This window comes from Mytilus californianus, unplaced genomic scaffold (genome assembly GCF_021869535.1).
Source record: "Mytilus californianus isolate M0D057914Y unplaced genomic scaffold, xbMytCali1.0.p SCAF_9, whole genome shotgun sequence".
Lineage (NCBI taxonomy): Eukaryota > Metazoa > Mollusca > Bivalvia > Mytilida > Mytilidae > Mytilus > Mytilus californianus.
Window position 1 is genome coordinate 87,470,794 of NW_026262745.1, and position 19,432 is coordinate 87,490,225.

Here is a 19,432-nt window from a genome sequence, read left to right on the forward strand (position 1 = left end):
ATATTAGTTTGAATATCTCTTTGGTATCTTCTGCCTATCTTTTTGACACCAACTTTTTTAGTGATTCAATGTGTATGATGCCCAGATCTTCAGTTATAATATGTCAAATAATGGGGAAAAGACAAGATATCAATCAGACCTACTTGTTCTGGGAATGTTCCTATAAATTCAATCGGCTAAATGCAGGTAAGATACAAGCACACGCGAGAGTTGCTGAGTGAATGGAGAATTGAAATGAGGAATGTGTAAAAGAGACAACAACCCGACCAAACAGCAGAAAACAGCCGATGGCCACCAATGGGTCTTCATCACAGCGAGAAAATCCCACACCCGGGGGCGGGCTTCAGATGGCCCCTAAACAAAATGTGTACTAGTTCAATGAAAATGGACGTCACACTAAACTCCAAAACATATAAATGAACTAAAATTAAAAAAACTTACAGGACTAGAAAGGCCAGAGGCTCCTGACTTGGGACAGGCGCAAATATGCGGCGGGATTAAACATGTTTTGTGAGATCTCAACCTTCCCCCTATACCTCTAGCAGCCAATGTAGAATAAACAAACACACAGTAATACGCACAGTAAAACTCAGTTTAAAAAAAGTCCGAGTCCGATGTCAGAAAAGGTAACTTAAGAAACTAAGCAAAATAACAATGATACATAAGTTAACAAGGGACTACTAGCAGTTACTGACATGCCAGCTCCAGACCTCGATTAAACTGATTGAAAGATTTTGTCTTCATCATATGAAAATCAAGCACAATCCTTCCCGTTAGGGGTTTTGTATCATACCATTATAAAATATATGAGAAGAACATAACCCGTATCATGCCAACAACTGGTTTTAGAATAAATGTGTTTATTTCCGATGCAAAGACCCTATGATTGAATCAATATAAATACCAACATATGCCATCTTTAATGATCTGACAGCAGTATCATAACTATATCCCTTCTGAAAAAGTCTGTTTAAAGGTTTGGTTAGCTTTTAAAGTGAATGTCGACGTTTTTGTGCTTTGTATAGAATATTACCATAAAAATTGGATGTGAAATACCTGAACGTATAAGGCGTCTGCATGTTGATTCATATTTACGAATGATGTCCTTGTACCGATGATGAAATTTATTAAATGTTTTGACTAGTTTGTGATATGGAAAACCCTGGTGTAACAGCACATTATACATTGACATGGAATAAAAGTGTAAGACATTTGCATTAGGTTAATGTCTTTTCGTGTTTGGTAATTGTTTAATATATCATTTTGTTTCACATGAACACATACATGTAGTAAGTGGTCAGTTCGGGTGCAAAATTGGTATCCATTGGAATACTGTTTGTTTGTTGAAATATCAATGCACGAAGCTCCATAATTACATTTGGGTGCATACAAAGCCCGACCTGTAAAAGGATTGAAAAAAAAAGATTCATTCGCCGATAGTTAATGCGCATTTAACCTACAGGCCGCGTTTAATCTGGCTTATTTCCGAATATTTTATTTACAACAGTATTATGGTCATACAATAAAGGGGGGGGGGGGGGGTTGTATACGCATATTAAACTCTGATGGTCTCCGATTGAACTTTCTTAATGTATATATGGGTTATTGATTCAACGACAAATCAATTGTTAAAAGCAGTGATTGCAGGTACAAACAAATTAAAAACTACATACGAGCATGAAGAGCTATAAATTATATATTATATGAATATAGTACCCTACAATAACATATGTTTTACTAGACACTAGCATGTGTCAGCTGTCATGTAAAAGTCTCAAAGCATTGCTAAGTTACAAATGCCGTAAAGAATGGTTTCCTCATAAACCTTCATATTTTTCAAACAACATTTGCTGTATTTTATTTTGGAATACTCTCTGAAAAAATTGTTTTCGCGACACTTTATATATAACTCATTTACAGCACGTGATGAGTCATGGAAAATAAAAAAAATAAGAAAAGGTATTTTTTGTTGTCAAAATAAAGTTTACACAAGAATAGAAAAGAAAAAAAAATGAAATGAAATATTGTATAAGCAAACTATAGAACAAAAAGTAACTTTCTCAGAACAAAGATAGTTTATTTATTATTTTGAATTGATGTATAAGTGGACACAATGTGAAAACGATTTCATTCAGGTAGTCATTAGAATTGTCTATGTTAACCGTGTTTACAGAATTATAGTAAATGCGCGTGTACTAGAAATAAAAAATGATAATTATAAATTTAAATAAAAAAAAACTCACGATTAATTGAGTAAAACTATAGTACTTATTTTGACAATAATTCTCGTTGGCATGTATAAACCGCATATATATGTATTAGTTGCCTGATTCATTTGCTTATTAAGAGTTAATCGATTACGATAAAAATACATGTTCCAACATTCAGGGCTCCACAAAATACTTCGTATTATGAGGAAATTAGTAATACATGCAGCATGGACATATTATATATAGACATAGTAGCTAAAAACTCATCAGTCGATGAAAAAGTGACAATGCCATGGAAACCAAACGAAACAAAAAGATGGACAGAGCAATATATTGACTAAAATTTGTTTAACTTTTTTTCTGAAATATCGATAGATGAATGAATAGATAATTGTTTTAACGTGAAGTAGTACAAAACCCTTTTTCAAAGAGTGTTAAACATATATTCATATTTGGAGATATCATTTATTAAAACGTTGGTAATAAATACAAAATTTTAATGTGCTGTGTGTCAATTAAATTATAACAAACTCCTAATTTGAGTGTTTCCAGCATATCGAAAGTAAGAAGAAACATAGTGATATATTTACCAAATGGGCTGTCATACGATTTTTTTCGTATGGTGTTAAAAGACCAAACAATGAGTCGATTGAAGTGTATTGCGATAGGTATTGGAAACATTGGTCTGTCATAGTATTCATACACCAGTGCATATCGATGGAACTTCCAAATGATTTCTGAGTTTTCCTGTACTCTTTCGAATGTGTTCCTGCGAAAACATATTTTTCATAAAATAATAAGTTTGGTTTGTGGGGTTGAAATGCTTTTTTTTTATCGACAGGAAGAACATTCTTTTATTGTCTGTTAATCACTTGTTTATCCTAATTTGTTTGATAGTGGATGTGTACTGATCGATTTTTATTTTTTAGTTTTAAACACATTATTGTTTATTAGTTGCTATTGACTTTTGACAAGTTTTCAGTAATTTCGAGTACTCTTAGATCTGCACTTTTTGTATCCTGTGGTTTTGTTAGGGTTTTCAAGTGCGTTATATCGATCTAATGAGTTGAGCCTTTTCAACTGTCTTTTGTAGTTTGTTCTTATGTCGTACTTATACACCACCGTAACAGGTAAGGCAAAGGGTCTGGCCGTGGCAAATGGACTGTTTTCATTGTTGAAGGCCCTACGATTGCCTTTCATTACTTACATACACTTTATTTAAACGTTGGTGGATAGTTGTCTAACTGGCAATAATACCACCTTTTTTTATATTAATCCTGCCACATTTTTTATGCGCCTGTTCATCGCAAGGAGCCTATAGTTATGCGGTTTTAATTTTTAGTTGTTATTCCATATTAATTTGTTTTTCGTTTATCGTTCTGTACTTGAATCAGGCTTATAGTTTTCTCGTTTGACATGTTTTACATTTGTCATTTCGGAGTCTTTTATCGCTTACTGCGCGATATGGATGTTGTTCATTGTACGGTGGCCTTTAGCTGTTAACTTATTTGTCATTAAATCTCCGGTAGACAGTTGGTTCATTAGCTTTCATGAGAATTTAATTGGTATATAGAATATATGTATATATAGAGTTGTAAAAATTACCTCATCGTCTTTTTTAATTTTTGTTATTTCAATGAATGTATTGGTATTCACAGTTTTTTTCATTCTGTGATTAGCACCGGCATAGTTGGTATTACCTTGATTTTCTGTTTTTTTACAGTTATCTGGTGAAAATATAGGTCTCAAAATGTTTTGACCACTTCACAAACTGTTCTTCATGAGAGAATATTAAATTTTACTCCCACTTAATTTTTGATTTGCTATTTTTTTACCAAATGAGGTTTGAATGACGCCATGGTATTTTTCGACTCTTTCTAATAACAATTAATTACTTACGAAAACATAGCAATAAGAAGATTTAGTAATACAATGTTTGTCAGAATCAGATATGCAGCTAGAATAGGTGAATTGAACTGGTTAGTTTGTGGACAACGAAGCATGGTTCCATTTGAGTACAATACAGGGTTATTTGTACATTCAGACGGCTCTTTCCCTGTGTAATATAAACGCAAACGTAGAGCTAAAATTGAATTAAACACATTTAAACGAAAGAACGTAAACACATTAGGTGCTTTTAAATATACAATGTAACTTAATTGTTGATAGATTCCACATTAATCTGACAAGTGTTTCATTTGTCAAATACCCTCATAGTGTTTACTCAATGCAATCACTACAAGTTATATGGAAAACCTAAATGAACGTTTCAACATAATTCAACATAATTCACCTTTTACTCAACATGCTAGAGCAGTTGCATGCTCATGTATCGAGCGTTACCTATATGACGTATTAAGGAAGATGCAAAATTTAATAATTCTTTTATTACTGATATACAAGAACTTTGCATTCCCTTATCGTCCTCAAAATAAGATTTTTAAAATGAACACTATTTTTAAGGCATTTATTATTAGGTCTAGTGGTTTCGGAGGAGAAGACATTTAAAAAAATGTCCGATCGGAAAAATATTCAAAAGTTCAATTGCACTTCCGGCATGTTGAGCTAATGAGAGAGCATATTGTATAACTTTGTTATAAACATAATCAGATAATTATTTATGATCATCTGTTACCAAAATATATAATTCATATTCAGCGCTGTAAATTTAATATTTCTCCAAATCTTATCTCGAAAATTTCACTCCAACAATCCTCTCGTATATTCCCCTCCAACTGATAAAATGAAAAAAAAAAAATCCAGAACAACTTTCTTATATATCAGTTCGAAGAATGTAATTAAGGATGTTTTCATGTAAATTAATGATATTATAAAGTTATCAAATTAATTAAATTTTATGAAAATCGCTTCTTTGAGGTGCTTTCTCATAATTCCTGAATTCTACAAGATCAAAATAAAAAATGAAAAAGGGGGCATTTCCCAATCGAATGATAGACTCCGGTCGTTATAATGATCTTTGTACCCTATTTCGTTGTAAAAATGTTCTACTGGCGTATGTACGAGTAAGGGACAGTAAGGGGCCAAAACTATGTTCGATTCCCATTTTAGCCAAAAATCAAAACTAAAAATTGAAAATGAAAGAGGACAATGACCTAATTTTAGACTATATGCCTATACAGAAAACAAATTATTAGTCTACTCTTTTTTATGAATGGACTATTGCTATATGGAGATACCCAGACTTTCCGCCGGAATAATACCAGTCTGTTTTTTTTTACCTCAATCGCGGTGCAAGCGCATTCATTTCTACCCTGTCCGTCTGTACGTTTTTGCTGGACTGAGCATTTGGAAAAGGTACAAAATTTAAACTTCACAATATAATGAAATATGTAGAAGGCTCCGTTTATTTACTGGCAGGTGCGGATATAAACGGAGTGCATCTGGCGCCCCCCACACCTTCCCCTAAAAAAATTATAATAAGCTAACTTTACAGCCAATTTAGCGACACAATACGGTCCTCTAATTCCTAATTCAAAGGAGTGCCCCCATCTAACAGCAAAGCCTTGATCCGCATCTGATCAGTGCCCATTAAAAATGTCGTAAGATATAATTTTAAAATTTGACCTACTGGTGACTGATATGTGCTATACATGTATTGTAAATTGTGCCTTGCATGTTAATACTTTATCGCTCTAGAATAGTTCGACATTTGAAATTTGAATAAACTTTCTCGGCTTTCGTACTATTCAACGATAAAAGCGCAGCTTTGTTAACTCCTGTACAGTCCGTTGGCTGTATATGAATCTTCTTAAATGAATAGAAAAAACAATGTTGCAATTGCATAAATAATGATAGAGTAAAAAAATTTACCACGGCAGCAGCAGATCACATGTTTTTTTCATCATTCCAAACAACATAATTTAAATATGAATTGAAATTACCTTGGTCAAGATAATTCCATTTGTATTTGAGTGAACGGTACTGCAAAGAACAAATAAAGGGCCATTTTGGTTGGGCTGTTGATATAAGTACAAATTCATTATAGAGACACATAGGCGACTTTGTTATTTATTCACAAAAACGTCTTGCAAAAAAATATTTAACTTCGTATGAGATTTAGGAAAATATGGAATATAAATTCAGCTATCGTATACATCAAATAGAAATTTTAAAAATTAAAATTCGATGATTTATTATGGTCTTAATGGGAGAGGAAAAGGGGGTGTGTTAATTTCTGCATTCTTTATCGTTAAATATAAGTTAACGCTTACTCTGTAGAATTCTCATGAAATTGATTTTACCTTTTTGTCTACACGTAAATAATTTCATAATTCTACAGTATATCTTTCATTGTTGTTTTACCTATCCCCCTAGTTATTCTATATACTTCTGCGCCCAATTATTCTCTATTCTTCAATTCTGTGCACATGTTGTTTGGCATTATCAAATCAGAACAGTTTTTGTTAAAAAAGAGACGGAAGAAGCCAAGGGGAAGTTCAAAACTCATACGTCGAAACGAAACTGACAACACCAAAGCTAAACACGACAATACAAGAAACAGGTCTACAAAACGGTTTATTGAAAAAAAAATTGTCATAAACTATTTCAACAAATTTAATATAGTATTCTGCAAACGAAAAACAAGTGATTTATTTCCATTAATTTGCATCCTTAGCTTTTTTTTTTGCAAACTCTTAGACGTATTTACTCAAGAGGAACCAGTTATTTTTCATATGAGAGAAGTATGCAGGTAATTGATGTTTTAAATGGCACATTTATTTCAACGAAGTACCATGATGTGATTCCTTTGTCTAATAGACCTCGACCTTGATGTGATAGTCAATATGAAAAATATCGATATGCACTTTCTTTACCATAAATCACAGTTTGTATTTTAAGATTTAAGATCTTAAAAGTATTCATGTACGATAATATGGTTAATTGTTATAATTATTAAGCAGACACTAAGCTGTCGACGTCGTCTACTATGCTAATATTCTATTGTTTTCCCATACTAATAACCGTGTTTTTATCTTGTCCTTTTTTAATGATTTTGTTTCGATTTAGTACATAATTACATGTGTGACCTGTGTTTGTTATATGTCTGTTTTACTGACACCTTTCCGTTGAGCTGCTTATCATAGTTGGTATACGAAATCTTTGACAGCTATATCGATATTTTGTTGTAAGCCTAATTCAACGTTATGTCTATCGGCTTCATTTAAACTCTCAATACTTTAAATGATCATGGTTTTAAGAAATTAAATGAAAACAGAAGATACCACTACTTCATGGATCTTCACGTACTCTAATAACCGCATGCTTAACAAAAATGTCCATCGATATTCCCCTTCTAGATTCAGCACTTTTCTAAATTAAGAAAAAAATGGGTAAATGCAGCTTCTGTTAAAGTTGTAAACAAAATGCTCGTTGATATTCAAAAACATTCCCGTCCAATGCCATAAAATGACAAACCTGATATAAATCATCTTCCTATAATACTGCTAGGTCAAAAATAAACAGGAAAGCTTTTTCGCTCCTTGTTTTCAATTGACATCACATGAAAAACTCAAAATTACATCTATCTGGTTTCTTAAACTAAGCCGAAGTGTTTTATAAATTATGTCGAACAAACGGAACGTAGATGTCTAAGATGAACACAGGAATTTTAATACCACTTAAAAAAACCATAAATTCAAAAGGACAATTCACAAGATTTAGGCAAAAAATTCACCACATTTGATTTATAAAATTCAAACCACTCGAAAAGATCCATAAACAAAAAGTGATGTTTATTATTGTTTACATCCACTTCATTTGATATTTGTCGGATGATTGTCTCATTGACAATTTCATCCCATCCGTCTTTTTTTTTTTTTTTTTTTTTTTTTTTTTTCATATTAAAGGCTTATCTATGCATATACATCAGTACCGATTAATGTTATTGTAAATATCACATAAAGCCATTAATTAATACTGACGATAAAAGTATTATGAAAACAAAGAGGATGTTACTCTTATTATGAATAAGTCATAACATAATTTTATATCTAATGATATACAGTGATGAAAACTAGTATGTCGATTCTTATATTATGGCATTGCACGAGGTAATCTTTCTTCGCACACAGTCTAAGAGGGAATATGCCAACAATATTATAGATTTATTTGTTGTTGAATCTGGACTATGCAGAGCTTGTAAAATAGTTTAATAATTTTAAAGTGCCAACGACCTTATGATGCATTGTAGATACAACTTTGGTGTTTATGTCAATAGGTTGCTGGCTAAGTCACATAAACTCAACATCACCTGTGCTTCATTTCATGTCTCAAGAATTTATGAATTGTAATTCGCGCATGCAACTGTCATTTTTTTTCATATTGAAAAGGAAATTATGAACATCTTCGAAGAATAAAAAGGTACATTGAACACAAACAATAGCTGTAATATAGTAAACTTTCGACAAACCTATGGAAATTTCCATGCAGAAAATGTGATGCATGTATAGGATGGACGATTAGCCTGTCGACTCACTTTGTTTCGTTCCTTGGATTTCATGCGAATCTCTCAGTTTTTTATTTCTACCTGTATGTGTCCTCTTAATCAATTTCAAATAATGGAACATCGATAAAATCATGGTGCCTTCGTTTCATTATTGATTGAACAGTCATGAATATTCGTTATGAAGGCAAATCCAGGACGCATGCAATTTATAACGTGTTGTTTCATTTTTTTTTCTTCACGAACAGCAATATTGTATTCAAAATAACTCTACAATGACCTAATTTAAAATGGAAAACGTATGTTCAAGTTTATATTCAATTTTATGTGTTATTGTGCATAACACATTTAACACAACACGACTTAAGTTGATACATAGGACTTTGCAAATAGTGAATCATTAGACGACATAGATTTCCTTAGATTTCCATTAATTTCCTTATTTGTAAAATTAGCTGTAGAAATGCAATAAAATTACAACAATACCTTCAATCTGATCTAAATTTAGCTCGCCGTACAACTGCCAGTATGGTAAATATATGAGTTCTTTAAAAAGTTCCCAAGGCGGTAACATCGAATTCGGAAACAAAATGGCTTGATACATTATTCCAAAACTAAATACGAACAATGCAAACAATGCAAAGAAAAATGCAAGATCTCCAATCTGTAAAAAACACATTTTGAAGAAAATTATTGTGTTCCTTTTAATATTGCGCCTGTATAATTTTATTTCTAAAAACTGATAAGAAAAAAATACTTGTTTTTCTCTTCATTTTAACAAGTGATTAATAAAGGGTATAAAACATATTAACAAAAAACGAACCCGTGTTCAAATAAACATGCTTAAAAAGGAAAAGTATTTAACCTATTTGATAAAATGAAAAGCTTTACATTGTTATAAAACGAACTTTACTGGTTGTTTTACATGCAACTAGATAACTTGTGGTAATTTTAATGTACTGTATGTGATGATCGAAGGAATATTTTGGGATTTCTCCGTACTTACTCTGTTATACACGACTTTGCTTACATAATGTTTAATGTTCATATAAAAAACGATATACTTGTCTTTTTTATTTAGATGTGGAAATTTCAATTTCACGTAAACAAAAATTATCGATAAAAAGAGTCAATTCTTTGTTTCAAAATTGTTAATTTTCCTTATCTAACCACTGATGGTTATTTGTACTAGATTAACGGTGTGAACAGTTTACAATTCGTTAGCGCAGTCCTTGTCTGTAATTACGTTTTATGATTCAAACAAGCTATTTGTATATCCCAGAGAGGCGAAAGATACCAAAAGGATATTAAAACTCATAAGTCGAAAACAAACTAATAAAGTCATGGCAACACACAAAAATCAATCGTAAGACAAACAACATTATCATCATTATACAAAACACAATGTAGCAAAGTTAAAAATGAGAAGCATGAGTCTCGTAAAAAACCGGGGGTAATGTCCAGTGCTCCGGAATAGTACGCAGTTCCGGCTTCACATGTTGCAACTGTCGTGTTGCTCATGTTAGTACAAACCCAGTTATACATGTAAATCTTTTTCGATAGGTCAAATTCGAAGAAAAGGGTAAAGGATTGTGGTACATGTTACGACAATTGAAACATATCCGTCGTCATTTGCGAAACATATCCTACATTAAGGTCAACCAACTCGTGATGGTGTACTTAAATCTTTTAGAATGGATGATTTGGTTTTTTTTTCGAAAATATTTGTTCTCAACCGACCCTAATTGTCAATTTCTATGTAAATCAAGATATGAGACAGTCTTAACTGTATCTGGTTTTAAGTTCGATGTTATAGATGCCTTCAAAATTGTCACCGAACTTTGAATTATTTAGTCAGAGTACATCACCTATACAGAAGAACATGAAGTTTACTGCTAATGCTATCTTATATTCATTCTTTCTAAGAAAGCGCATGTATGAAGTCATCTTCATTTGATCATGGTGAATAAAAGGAAAAGTCGGGAAGAAGAGGAGTACATTTGGTTTCAATAGGGAATTTCGATTGTTTGTAGTAACTGCTTGATAATCACGTTAGGGTTTTTTTATCATAAATTTATGTGGATTCATTTATTTTCGTGGGTAGAGAAAAAAAACTTTCGTGGAATACGTAAATTCGGGGTCCGCTGGTTCAGAAATAAAAAGACTAAATGTTTAAGATACAAAAATTCCCTGATCACGACATAAAGTCATTAGGAAACGAAAAAAAGTAAGATACACGCTTATGACTGGTTTAACATTTTGTTGAGTAAATTTTATTTCTAATAAAATGTCGTTTTTAAAAATAAAAAGAATTGATATGAGTGCCAATGAGACAACTCTCCATCCAAGTCACAGTATGTAAAAAGTAAACAATTATAGATCAAAGTACGGCCTTCAACACGGAGCCGTGGCTCACACCGAACAGCAAGCTATAAAGGGCCCCAAAATGACTAGTGTAAAACAATTCAAACAGGAAAACCAACGATCTAATTTATATAAAAAGCGAGAAACGAAAAATACTTAAGAACCACATCAACAAACGACAACCACTGACACAGGTTCCTGACTTAGGACAGGTGCAAACAAATGCAGCAGTTTTAATCTTTTAAATAGGCGCCAACCTTCACCCTAATTTGAAATAGAAGTGTAACATTACAACATCGAAAGACACACTACAAAATATCAATTGAAATGGTTTAACTCAATCAAAAAGACATATTAATAAAAACAAGTTAATATACACTGAACGAATAAATTATTCTTCGTTGAATTCTGATATTCGTGGTTTGCTGTGACCCACTCAACCCACCAAAACTGGTATACCATGAATAAAAATGAATCCACAGTACTTAACACCTATGCTTAAGTTTTTAATATATAAAATTTGTTTTGGACATTTGCTGTACTGTCATTTTAGACAACGACCCATGTTAGCTTATTAATCTTTTCCATAGACATATTCTTAAAAGTCCCCAATATTAGACTATTGTCAGATCTATGATTTTTTTTATTAGTTCTAACATCAAATGTAAGATTTTATTATTAAAAATACAAGTTGATATATACTGATCTATCGACCAAGTTGCTACTTACATTTGGCGCAGCACAATGATGTAATCTTTCGGAGACTGTGCATGGCATCTATTAACTTAACCTTTTTTATTATAGTTATTTATTTGGTCTAAGACTAGGAAAACATTGCTTATGTAGTAGTTGAAATTTGCTTTTGAACTGTAAGAAATTGGTGCCGATCTGCTGAGTTAAACCAGTTCTAACTGATATGCATAGTTTGTTCCTGTGTTGAACTGTTAAATCAATGTTTTAATGAGGGTTGAATTTTACAATCCTCGACACATTATGCGTGTGATCTAAGTCAGTAATCTGTATTTAGTCGTTGGCCTTTGTAGCTGTCTGCCATTTTGTTTTTGCATTCGTTGCTCTACGCCTAAGTTAGTCCGCTTGTATTCTCTTTTCAATAGTTTGATATTGTTTTCGTGCAGGGGTTTATTAAAAATTTAATATACTGGATGGTATTTGTGCATTGTTGTTTCGAACGGTGACCTGTAATTCTTAACATCTTCATAGTTTGGTTTGTAATGATTAGTTTGAAATCATTCCACATCTCATAATCTTTTTATTTTATTTTTTGCTTGTGAATCTAAACTGCCAATCTTGTCCATTTCTAAGCATTTTTTTATTTGTTAACTTACCATTTTGCCTATCATAACAACTTTAGGCCCAAGATACCTTGTAACAAAGAAAAACTGCATGGTTCGAAAGATAAACATTGCCAATGTGATAGCATAAGTCATTCGTGCATAGTAAAAGTCATCTGATTTTAGTACACATCTCAGCATAACTGACACCAAAAATAGGAGATACATTAGCGCGTCGAATATATTCCACACATTTTTAGCCCAAAACATAATATTTCTTGTAAAAGATCCCTTGTTTGTCTGTAAAATCTGTAAAAAACATAATTTTTACGTTGGCGTCATTCTTAGGCTTTCATCAAACTGCATTTCATCTCTAATGATTTGAACAACAATTATTAGAATCTAGATATATCAGTGTTGAAATAACAAATCTCCTCTTAAAATGTGCATGAATGTGTTATATATCGTTTCTAGCTATATATATATATATATAGACTGTTGTCCAACGAGTAACATATGTGCATATTACACAAATTGTAACATTTCTTGGATATTTGATAATAATAATTACCAAACTTTGTTGAAAACTGTATGTATTTGTTTTAATTGGGTTTTGAGTTGTAGTCCCCATTCTGTATACTTTTTTTGTATAAAAATTTCTTCTGTTTGAGCTATGCATATTTTTCGGCAACTTGCATTATTTCTTTGATCTTACTGTCTTATATTTTCTTATATTGTGTAAAGAAATTGATACTAGTAAAATATTGAAAAGGACGTCACTTAACAGTGCAGCAAAATCACGCGTTCGTGTCCATCCGCGTCAATGAATCAATCAATTGATTTTCATTTTACAACCTAACAACATTCAAATGCGTGATGATAGTTTCATTTACTATTTCATTTTAATTCTTTTAATTTATATTCTTAAACAAAACATATTGTTAAGACAACATTGCCAATGAAAAAATAATTTGGTTTTTTTTTTTTTGTTTTTTTTTTTTGGACACAGACCCTTGGAGGTTCGCTTGATATTCTTGCTAATAAAGTCTGTTAAAAATTTTTAAAAAAATGCCATTATTCTATATATATTAAGTTGGTATGAGAGTTTAAATTAAAAATGATAGAATTTGTTTATACTTTGCCAAACGTAGTTTATATTGTGATCTGTTCAAAAATATAATAAAAATGATAGGTCTAATGATTTGAACAACAATTATTAGAATCTAGATATATCAGTGTTGAAATAACAAATCTCCTCTTAAAATGTGCATGAATGTGTTATATATCGTTTCTAGCTATATATATATATATATATAGACTGTTGTCCAACGAGTAACATATGTGCATATTACACAAATTGTAACATTTCTTGGATATTTGATAATAATAATTACCAAACTTTGTTGAAAACTGTATGTATTTGTTTTAATTGGGTTTTGAGTTGTAGTCCCCATTCTGTATACTTTTTTTGTATAAAAATTTCTTCTGTTTGAGCTATGCATATTTTTCGGCAACTTGCATTATTTCTTTGATCTTACTGTCTTATATTTTCTTATATTGTGTAAAGAAATTGATACTAGTAAAATATTGAAAAGGACGTCACTTAACAGTGCAGCAAAATCACGCGTTCGTGTCCATCCGCGTCAATGAATCAATCAATTGATTTTCATTTTACAACCTAACAACATTCAAATGCGTGATGATAGTTTCATTTACTATTTCATTTTAATTCTTTTAATTTATATTCTTAAACAAAACATATTGTTAAGACAACATTGCCAATGAAAAAATAATTTGGTTTTTTTTTTTTTGTTTTTTTTTTTTGGACACAGACCCTTGGAGGTTCGCTTGATATTCTTGCTAATAAAGTCTGTTAAAAATTTTTTAAAAAATGCCATTATTCTATATATATTAAGTTGGTATGAGAGTTTAAATTAAAAATGATAGAATTTGTTTATACTTTGCCAAACGTAGTTTATATTGTGATCTGTTCAAAAATATAATAAAAATGATAGGTCACGGAGCTTATTCTCAAACTAAAGGTTGTGAATAACTCACACATTTTGTATAGATTATAGCCTTTATTTATACGGAAAAAAAGCATCATTATGTGAATAGAAGCTAAACTAAATGATAGAAATGTAAATTAAAATACTAGAAGATAGCTTTTAAAAAATGCTTTCAAAATATCAAAAGAAAAGATAGGGTCACCGTATGTTATTTCCTTCTGAAACATAAAGTTGCAAAAGTTCAGGTAGATGCCTTTAGAAAATGTATTATTTCAGAGTTAACTCTCTTTAATACGCCATTTTAAAAACATTGAAAATTTAGCAAACATAATCTACCTTAAGTTGGTAAAAAAATTAGTAGTCATAAGTTAAAATCTTAAAAACTCGTTTATTTAAATGAAAATTGACATTAGTTAATTTCATTCCTTCATAAAACGTTGCTGACCTGATTGAAAATCTGGACCTATTGTGCTCTGCTATGCTTCAATCGAAGATGGCGAAAGACTTCCATGATATCTTCAAGGGAAATTTCCTCTTATTTATGAAAATACATGACTTCACACACATACCAAACACAAAAACATATTTATGTATTAATATAATATCAAATTTGCATCCACCCAAAGAGAAATAAAAAAAAAATTGTAGTTCGAAATGGCTTATGGTCCAGATCTGTATATATATACGATGGCAAACGAATTGAACCCTGTTTTGGCTGATTGTATAATTCATCTATTAATACGCTGTTTACACTTATTATTACATCCCTACAAGTGTGTACTGAAACAACACATTTTCAGGTTGCATTTTGGAAAAATTCTTATGGTTGAAGAGCATTCAACGAACCGTTTACAATCCAAAAAAGGTTGGACTTGTATTATAAGTATCCTGTCACTAGAAAAATAAATTCATATACAAGAGTTGCAATACGCCTACCTGTCTAATTTCCTCAATTGCCAGTGACAAAGTCCACATCCAAGTCATATATTCAAACACAGAAGGTAAACTTTCTGACAAAGGGTGCAAGTCAGTCAGCACAAAAATCGAAAAGATCACCACAAATGTAAAGTAAGTAATCTAAATGAGAATAAAATATCATTCTTAAAACAAGACTTATTTCACTAAATTTACTTTTCTTTACACACATCCATATTGTGCTGTATAGAACTTGCATGTGATTTCGACTTCCTATGGTTTCAAATATTAAATTGATGTTTACTGAAAAAACATGGCAATACCTTGTGTTATTCGAATGCAAGGTTTAAAATTTTAGAAACTTTCTGTATAAAATCATAAAATACTTTACTGATTTTTCTTACGTCGGTGCATTATTTTGATGGACGAATGATTATGTTAAAAAAAACAAAACCTTTATTGTTAATTTACTCTTAAAACATCACAATTTGAATGGTCTTACTATTAGCAAACCAAAAACAAACATCACACGAAGAGATAGAACGTATTTTCTTCAATGGCAATAATAGTATCATGTCAGTTTACAATATTATTCGACCATGACCGTAACACATCGATAATGAAAATGATAACTCTTCATGCGTTTTGAAACAAAAATATTGTCAATAGTTTTACCCAAATTAAGTCGTATTTCATTGATCTTTAATGTATATACAATGCATGTTTTACTTGCTAGTCTAGTATTCATCTTTTGTGTAACATAATTATGAAGACATTTTATGTTTATCCTATTACTAACCATTAGACATTACTAAGACCAAGTATATAAGGTTATAATTATAGTTTAACTAAACCAATTCAAATAATGTCGTAGTATTCCGTAGCAATTATCAAAAATTACAATGGCAAGCATATATAACAACAGATCTAACACAATGAACAAGGGTTATGTCAAAGAACATCTCGTCCTTTTTCTAGAAAAGTTCATCGGAAGATACCAAAACCTTGTTGATAAATATTACGTATCAACTAGTCGATACAACGTCTTATAAACGTTTCATCCTCGAGGAAATCTGCTGTTCCTAGGATAAAATATATTGCATTGATGTATTCGGTCTTTATGCATATAATTGTTCCAAATATGTTTAAATCATTCCCAATACTCATTTTCTCATATTTGCTACAGGCATCGAATAGTGTTTGTCAAATAGTTTGAAACATTTAAAAATTAAGCTAATATGCACTTTAAATTTTGAATCGATATAACTTTCAAACTGTTGTCAGTGCTTTACTGACTGATGTGCGTTATGAAGACAACACACAGACTCGATGTAATTTGTTATATGGTATCATTTTATGTAACCTAATTTTTGACGTTTTTATCTATTATCATGATTATGTCTCCTTGTTTTCCTCACACATTGTTGTCAATATAATGGAATTCAATGTGACTCTCATACAAATGAGAGGTTTAGCTAGCTATAAAACCAGTCTTAATCCACCATTTTGTACATAAGGAAATGCCTGAATCAAGTCAGGAATATGACAGTTGTTTTCCATTCGTTAGATGTGTTTGACCTTTTGATTTTACCATTTTATTAAGGACTTTCTGTTTTGAATTTCCCTTATAGTTCGATATTTTTGTTATTTTACTTTTTAATGGTATACCAATGCTGATAATATTCAAATATGCGATATGCGTTTAATTCAGCTGAACACAACATCAATGTTTTTGTTTTTTTGTTTTACATAAGTTTACATGCTATTCTTTGTAGACATTTGCAATAGTTTAATTAAGAAGTTCTTTCAATAAGAAAAAGACGTTCTTGCTACTGCATTTTCCATTAGCTGTTTCCAGATAAGACATTGGAACATATGTGAACTCGTGTATCAACAAAATATCATCGGTTCACCTCATGTAAAATGTCCTTTGATACATGATTTAGTATCAGCATACACTAGTACTATATGAACAAAACTATTTTTATTTGACGATTCTGCACGCGATACTGTAGATATTTTACTCTCTGATAACTATTAGACTGAGTTAACCAAAAATACTTTGAAATGATGGGTTTTTAGTAATGTTTTCTTTAACGCCGTGTTTTATATATCAAACAGAAAACTCTCAGCAACCTCCGTGATTGTCCGGAGTAAAACTATGTATAATTCAAAATTTTACAAGATGAATTTCATTTTTTTTTAATGCGGGAGTACTTCGAGAAGAAAATCATACCATATACAAGATAAACTTGACTTCTGGTGCGCTGTAAAACCAGGAAAAACAGGAAAAGATCCCACCATTTCCTTTATTTCCGTTTGGAGAACTTTTTGGTAGAAATGTAGGCTCGACAGTTTTTAAATCATCGCTCTTAGAAGGCTCTACACTGCGGGAGTTTTTTCCTTTCTTTTCAAAACTAATGAATCCAAACTTTGGTGTAATCAACACAGGTAGTAAAACTGTCATCCAAATCTGAAATATAATGTTCATTTGAGACAACCTGTTATAAAAATATCTAACATGTATAGTGAGGAAATAAATTTATCAAACGAATTTTTAAATGATGATATTTGGCATTCTTTTGAATTGTAAAACATGTTTTTCCATACCCGGGCCTTCAAGACCCGACCATATGGTATTTGTTTTGCTCATTTGTAAGGCCGTGAATTAATGTTGCTTACATCTTCGTGATTTAATCTCGGAAACTAATTCATTGACAACGAGACCACCAAGTCTTATCATTATAGCGATTGCTATTGAGCTTTGAATTAGCAATAAAGAGTCAGGGAGAATACATTTTATAACACATAGTTATACTAGAATATTTACAAATCTAAAAAATGTATTTGATCTCAATTTTTCAAGTAGCTATTATAAACACAGTTCTTAAAGGTATAATTTGTTGTATGGTTTTTTATAAGATACTTTAACGAGATATTTGAATATTTTACTTATCGATATCATTATTGTTAAATACGTAACACACTATGTATTGCTCTTCAATTGTTACACGAATGATACTACATCCTGTCCATACAAAGTATTTTACATTGACATTTGGACTGTAGTAGGTCATGTTTCTGATGGTATCCTTTGTGAATCCGTTAGATGTATTTTGTTTGATATTTGAGTTCGTGGGAAAGCATTGTTTTTGTGGGTACAAGTGAATCGCGAAATTAGATGTTCAACGAATGACATATTTTATATAGGCTTGTACGCAGAATTCGGCAATACCACAAAATTGAATATTCACGAACATGAAAATTTTCCTTAATCCACGAAAATTGGTACCAACGATAACAATTGAATCCCCTGTATTGATTGAATTTGGATTTTAAAAAGCTTTTAGAGATTTCAAGCGTTTTAAGATTGTTACTTTGTGTTTTCCTTTTTTAGCACTTGTTTTTGCGCTATTTAGTGATAACTTGGTTCAAATCCCCGCATCCAAATTGGATGGTCTGTCCTTATATTGTGTTGTTACACCAATGGTTATGGTAAAGGGGAATATACAGCGTAATACTCATTTTACAAGTAGTTGGTTTCCCTCTGTCGTAATGATTTGTCTACAGTTATCATGCATCAAACTATTGATTTTCTTAACTGATTTATTTCAAATCCTGTCATTCCATGGCATTTAATTGCTTACATTAATGAGTGACATAGGTTTTAAAACTGATCAAAGGCCGTAGGGTACATTATTTTTTTTTCGGATTTATGTCTGTTTATGTTTGATAAATGCCTATCTAATTGACAAGTGTACCAGATCTCCTTATCTGGGTATATACAATAATCACCGACATAAGCGATAAAAAGCAATGCATATTTTCCATGTTACATGTATAACGAGATCAGATACACGTTACAAATCTACGCAATTGTCTAGTCCATTTAATAGTTGAAGTGAGTTGTTTTCTCGTCTAGGGGGGATATCTGAATATTAAATTCATGATTATATGATTATCATACCAGACAACTTATTGTGAATGTTTTTGAATGAAAACTCATATAAAATCACTACGTCACTGTTACCAAAATCTATTGTCGACGCATCAAATTGTAACTTACAGTTTGACAATCACAACATGCTGTTGACTTTGTTGGAAATTGCGATAACAAGCAAAATTCAAAATTTCGATAATGACCTCGACCTTGTTTTAATTTTCTGCTTATGGCCGAGA

At 31.3% G+C, this 19,432-nt stretch overlaps 1 protein-coding gene across 2 annotated transcripts in view; it reads right to left on the minus strand.

The window, feature by feature from the left end:
- Positions 1 to 19,432, minus strand: part of LOC127715432 (transient receptor potential cation channel subfamily M member-like 2) — a 94,084-nt gene that overhangs the window by 14,982 nt on the left and 59,670 nt on the right. For both annotated transcript variants that reach the window (XM_052221475.1, XM_052221474.1), the window contains 6 exons: positions 17,490 to 17,726; positions 15,275 to 15,415; positions 12,384 to 12,638; positions 9,160 to 9,337; positions 4,110 to 4,266; positions 2,801 to 2,979 (listed from right to left, as the gene is read on the minus strand). In XM_052221475.1, the coding sequence (XP_052077435.1) occupies positions 2,801 to 2,979; positions 4,110 to 4,266; positions 9,160 to 9,337; positions 12,384 to 12,638; positions 15,275 to 15,415; positions 17,490 to 17,726 (1,147 nt within the window). The remainder of the gene's footprint in view (positions 1 to 2,800; positions 2,980 to 4,109; positions 4,267 to 9,159; positions 9,338 to 12,383; positions 12,639 to 15,274; positions 15,416 to 17,489; positions 17,727 to 19,432) is intronic.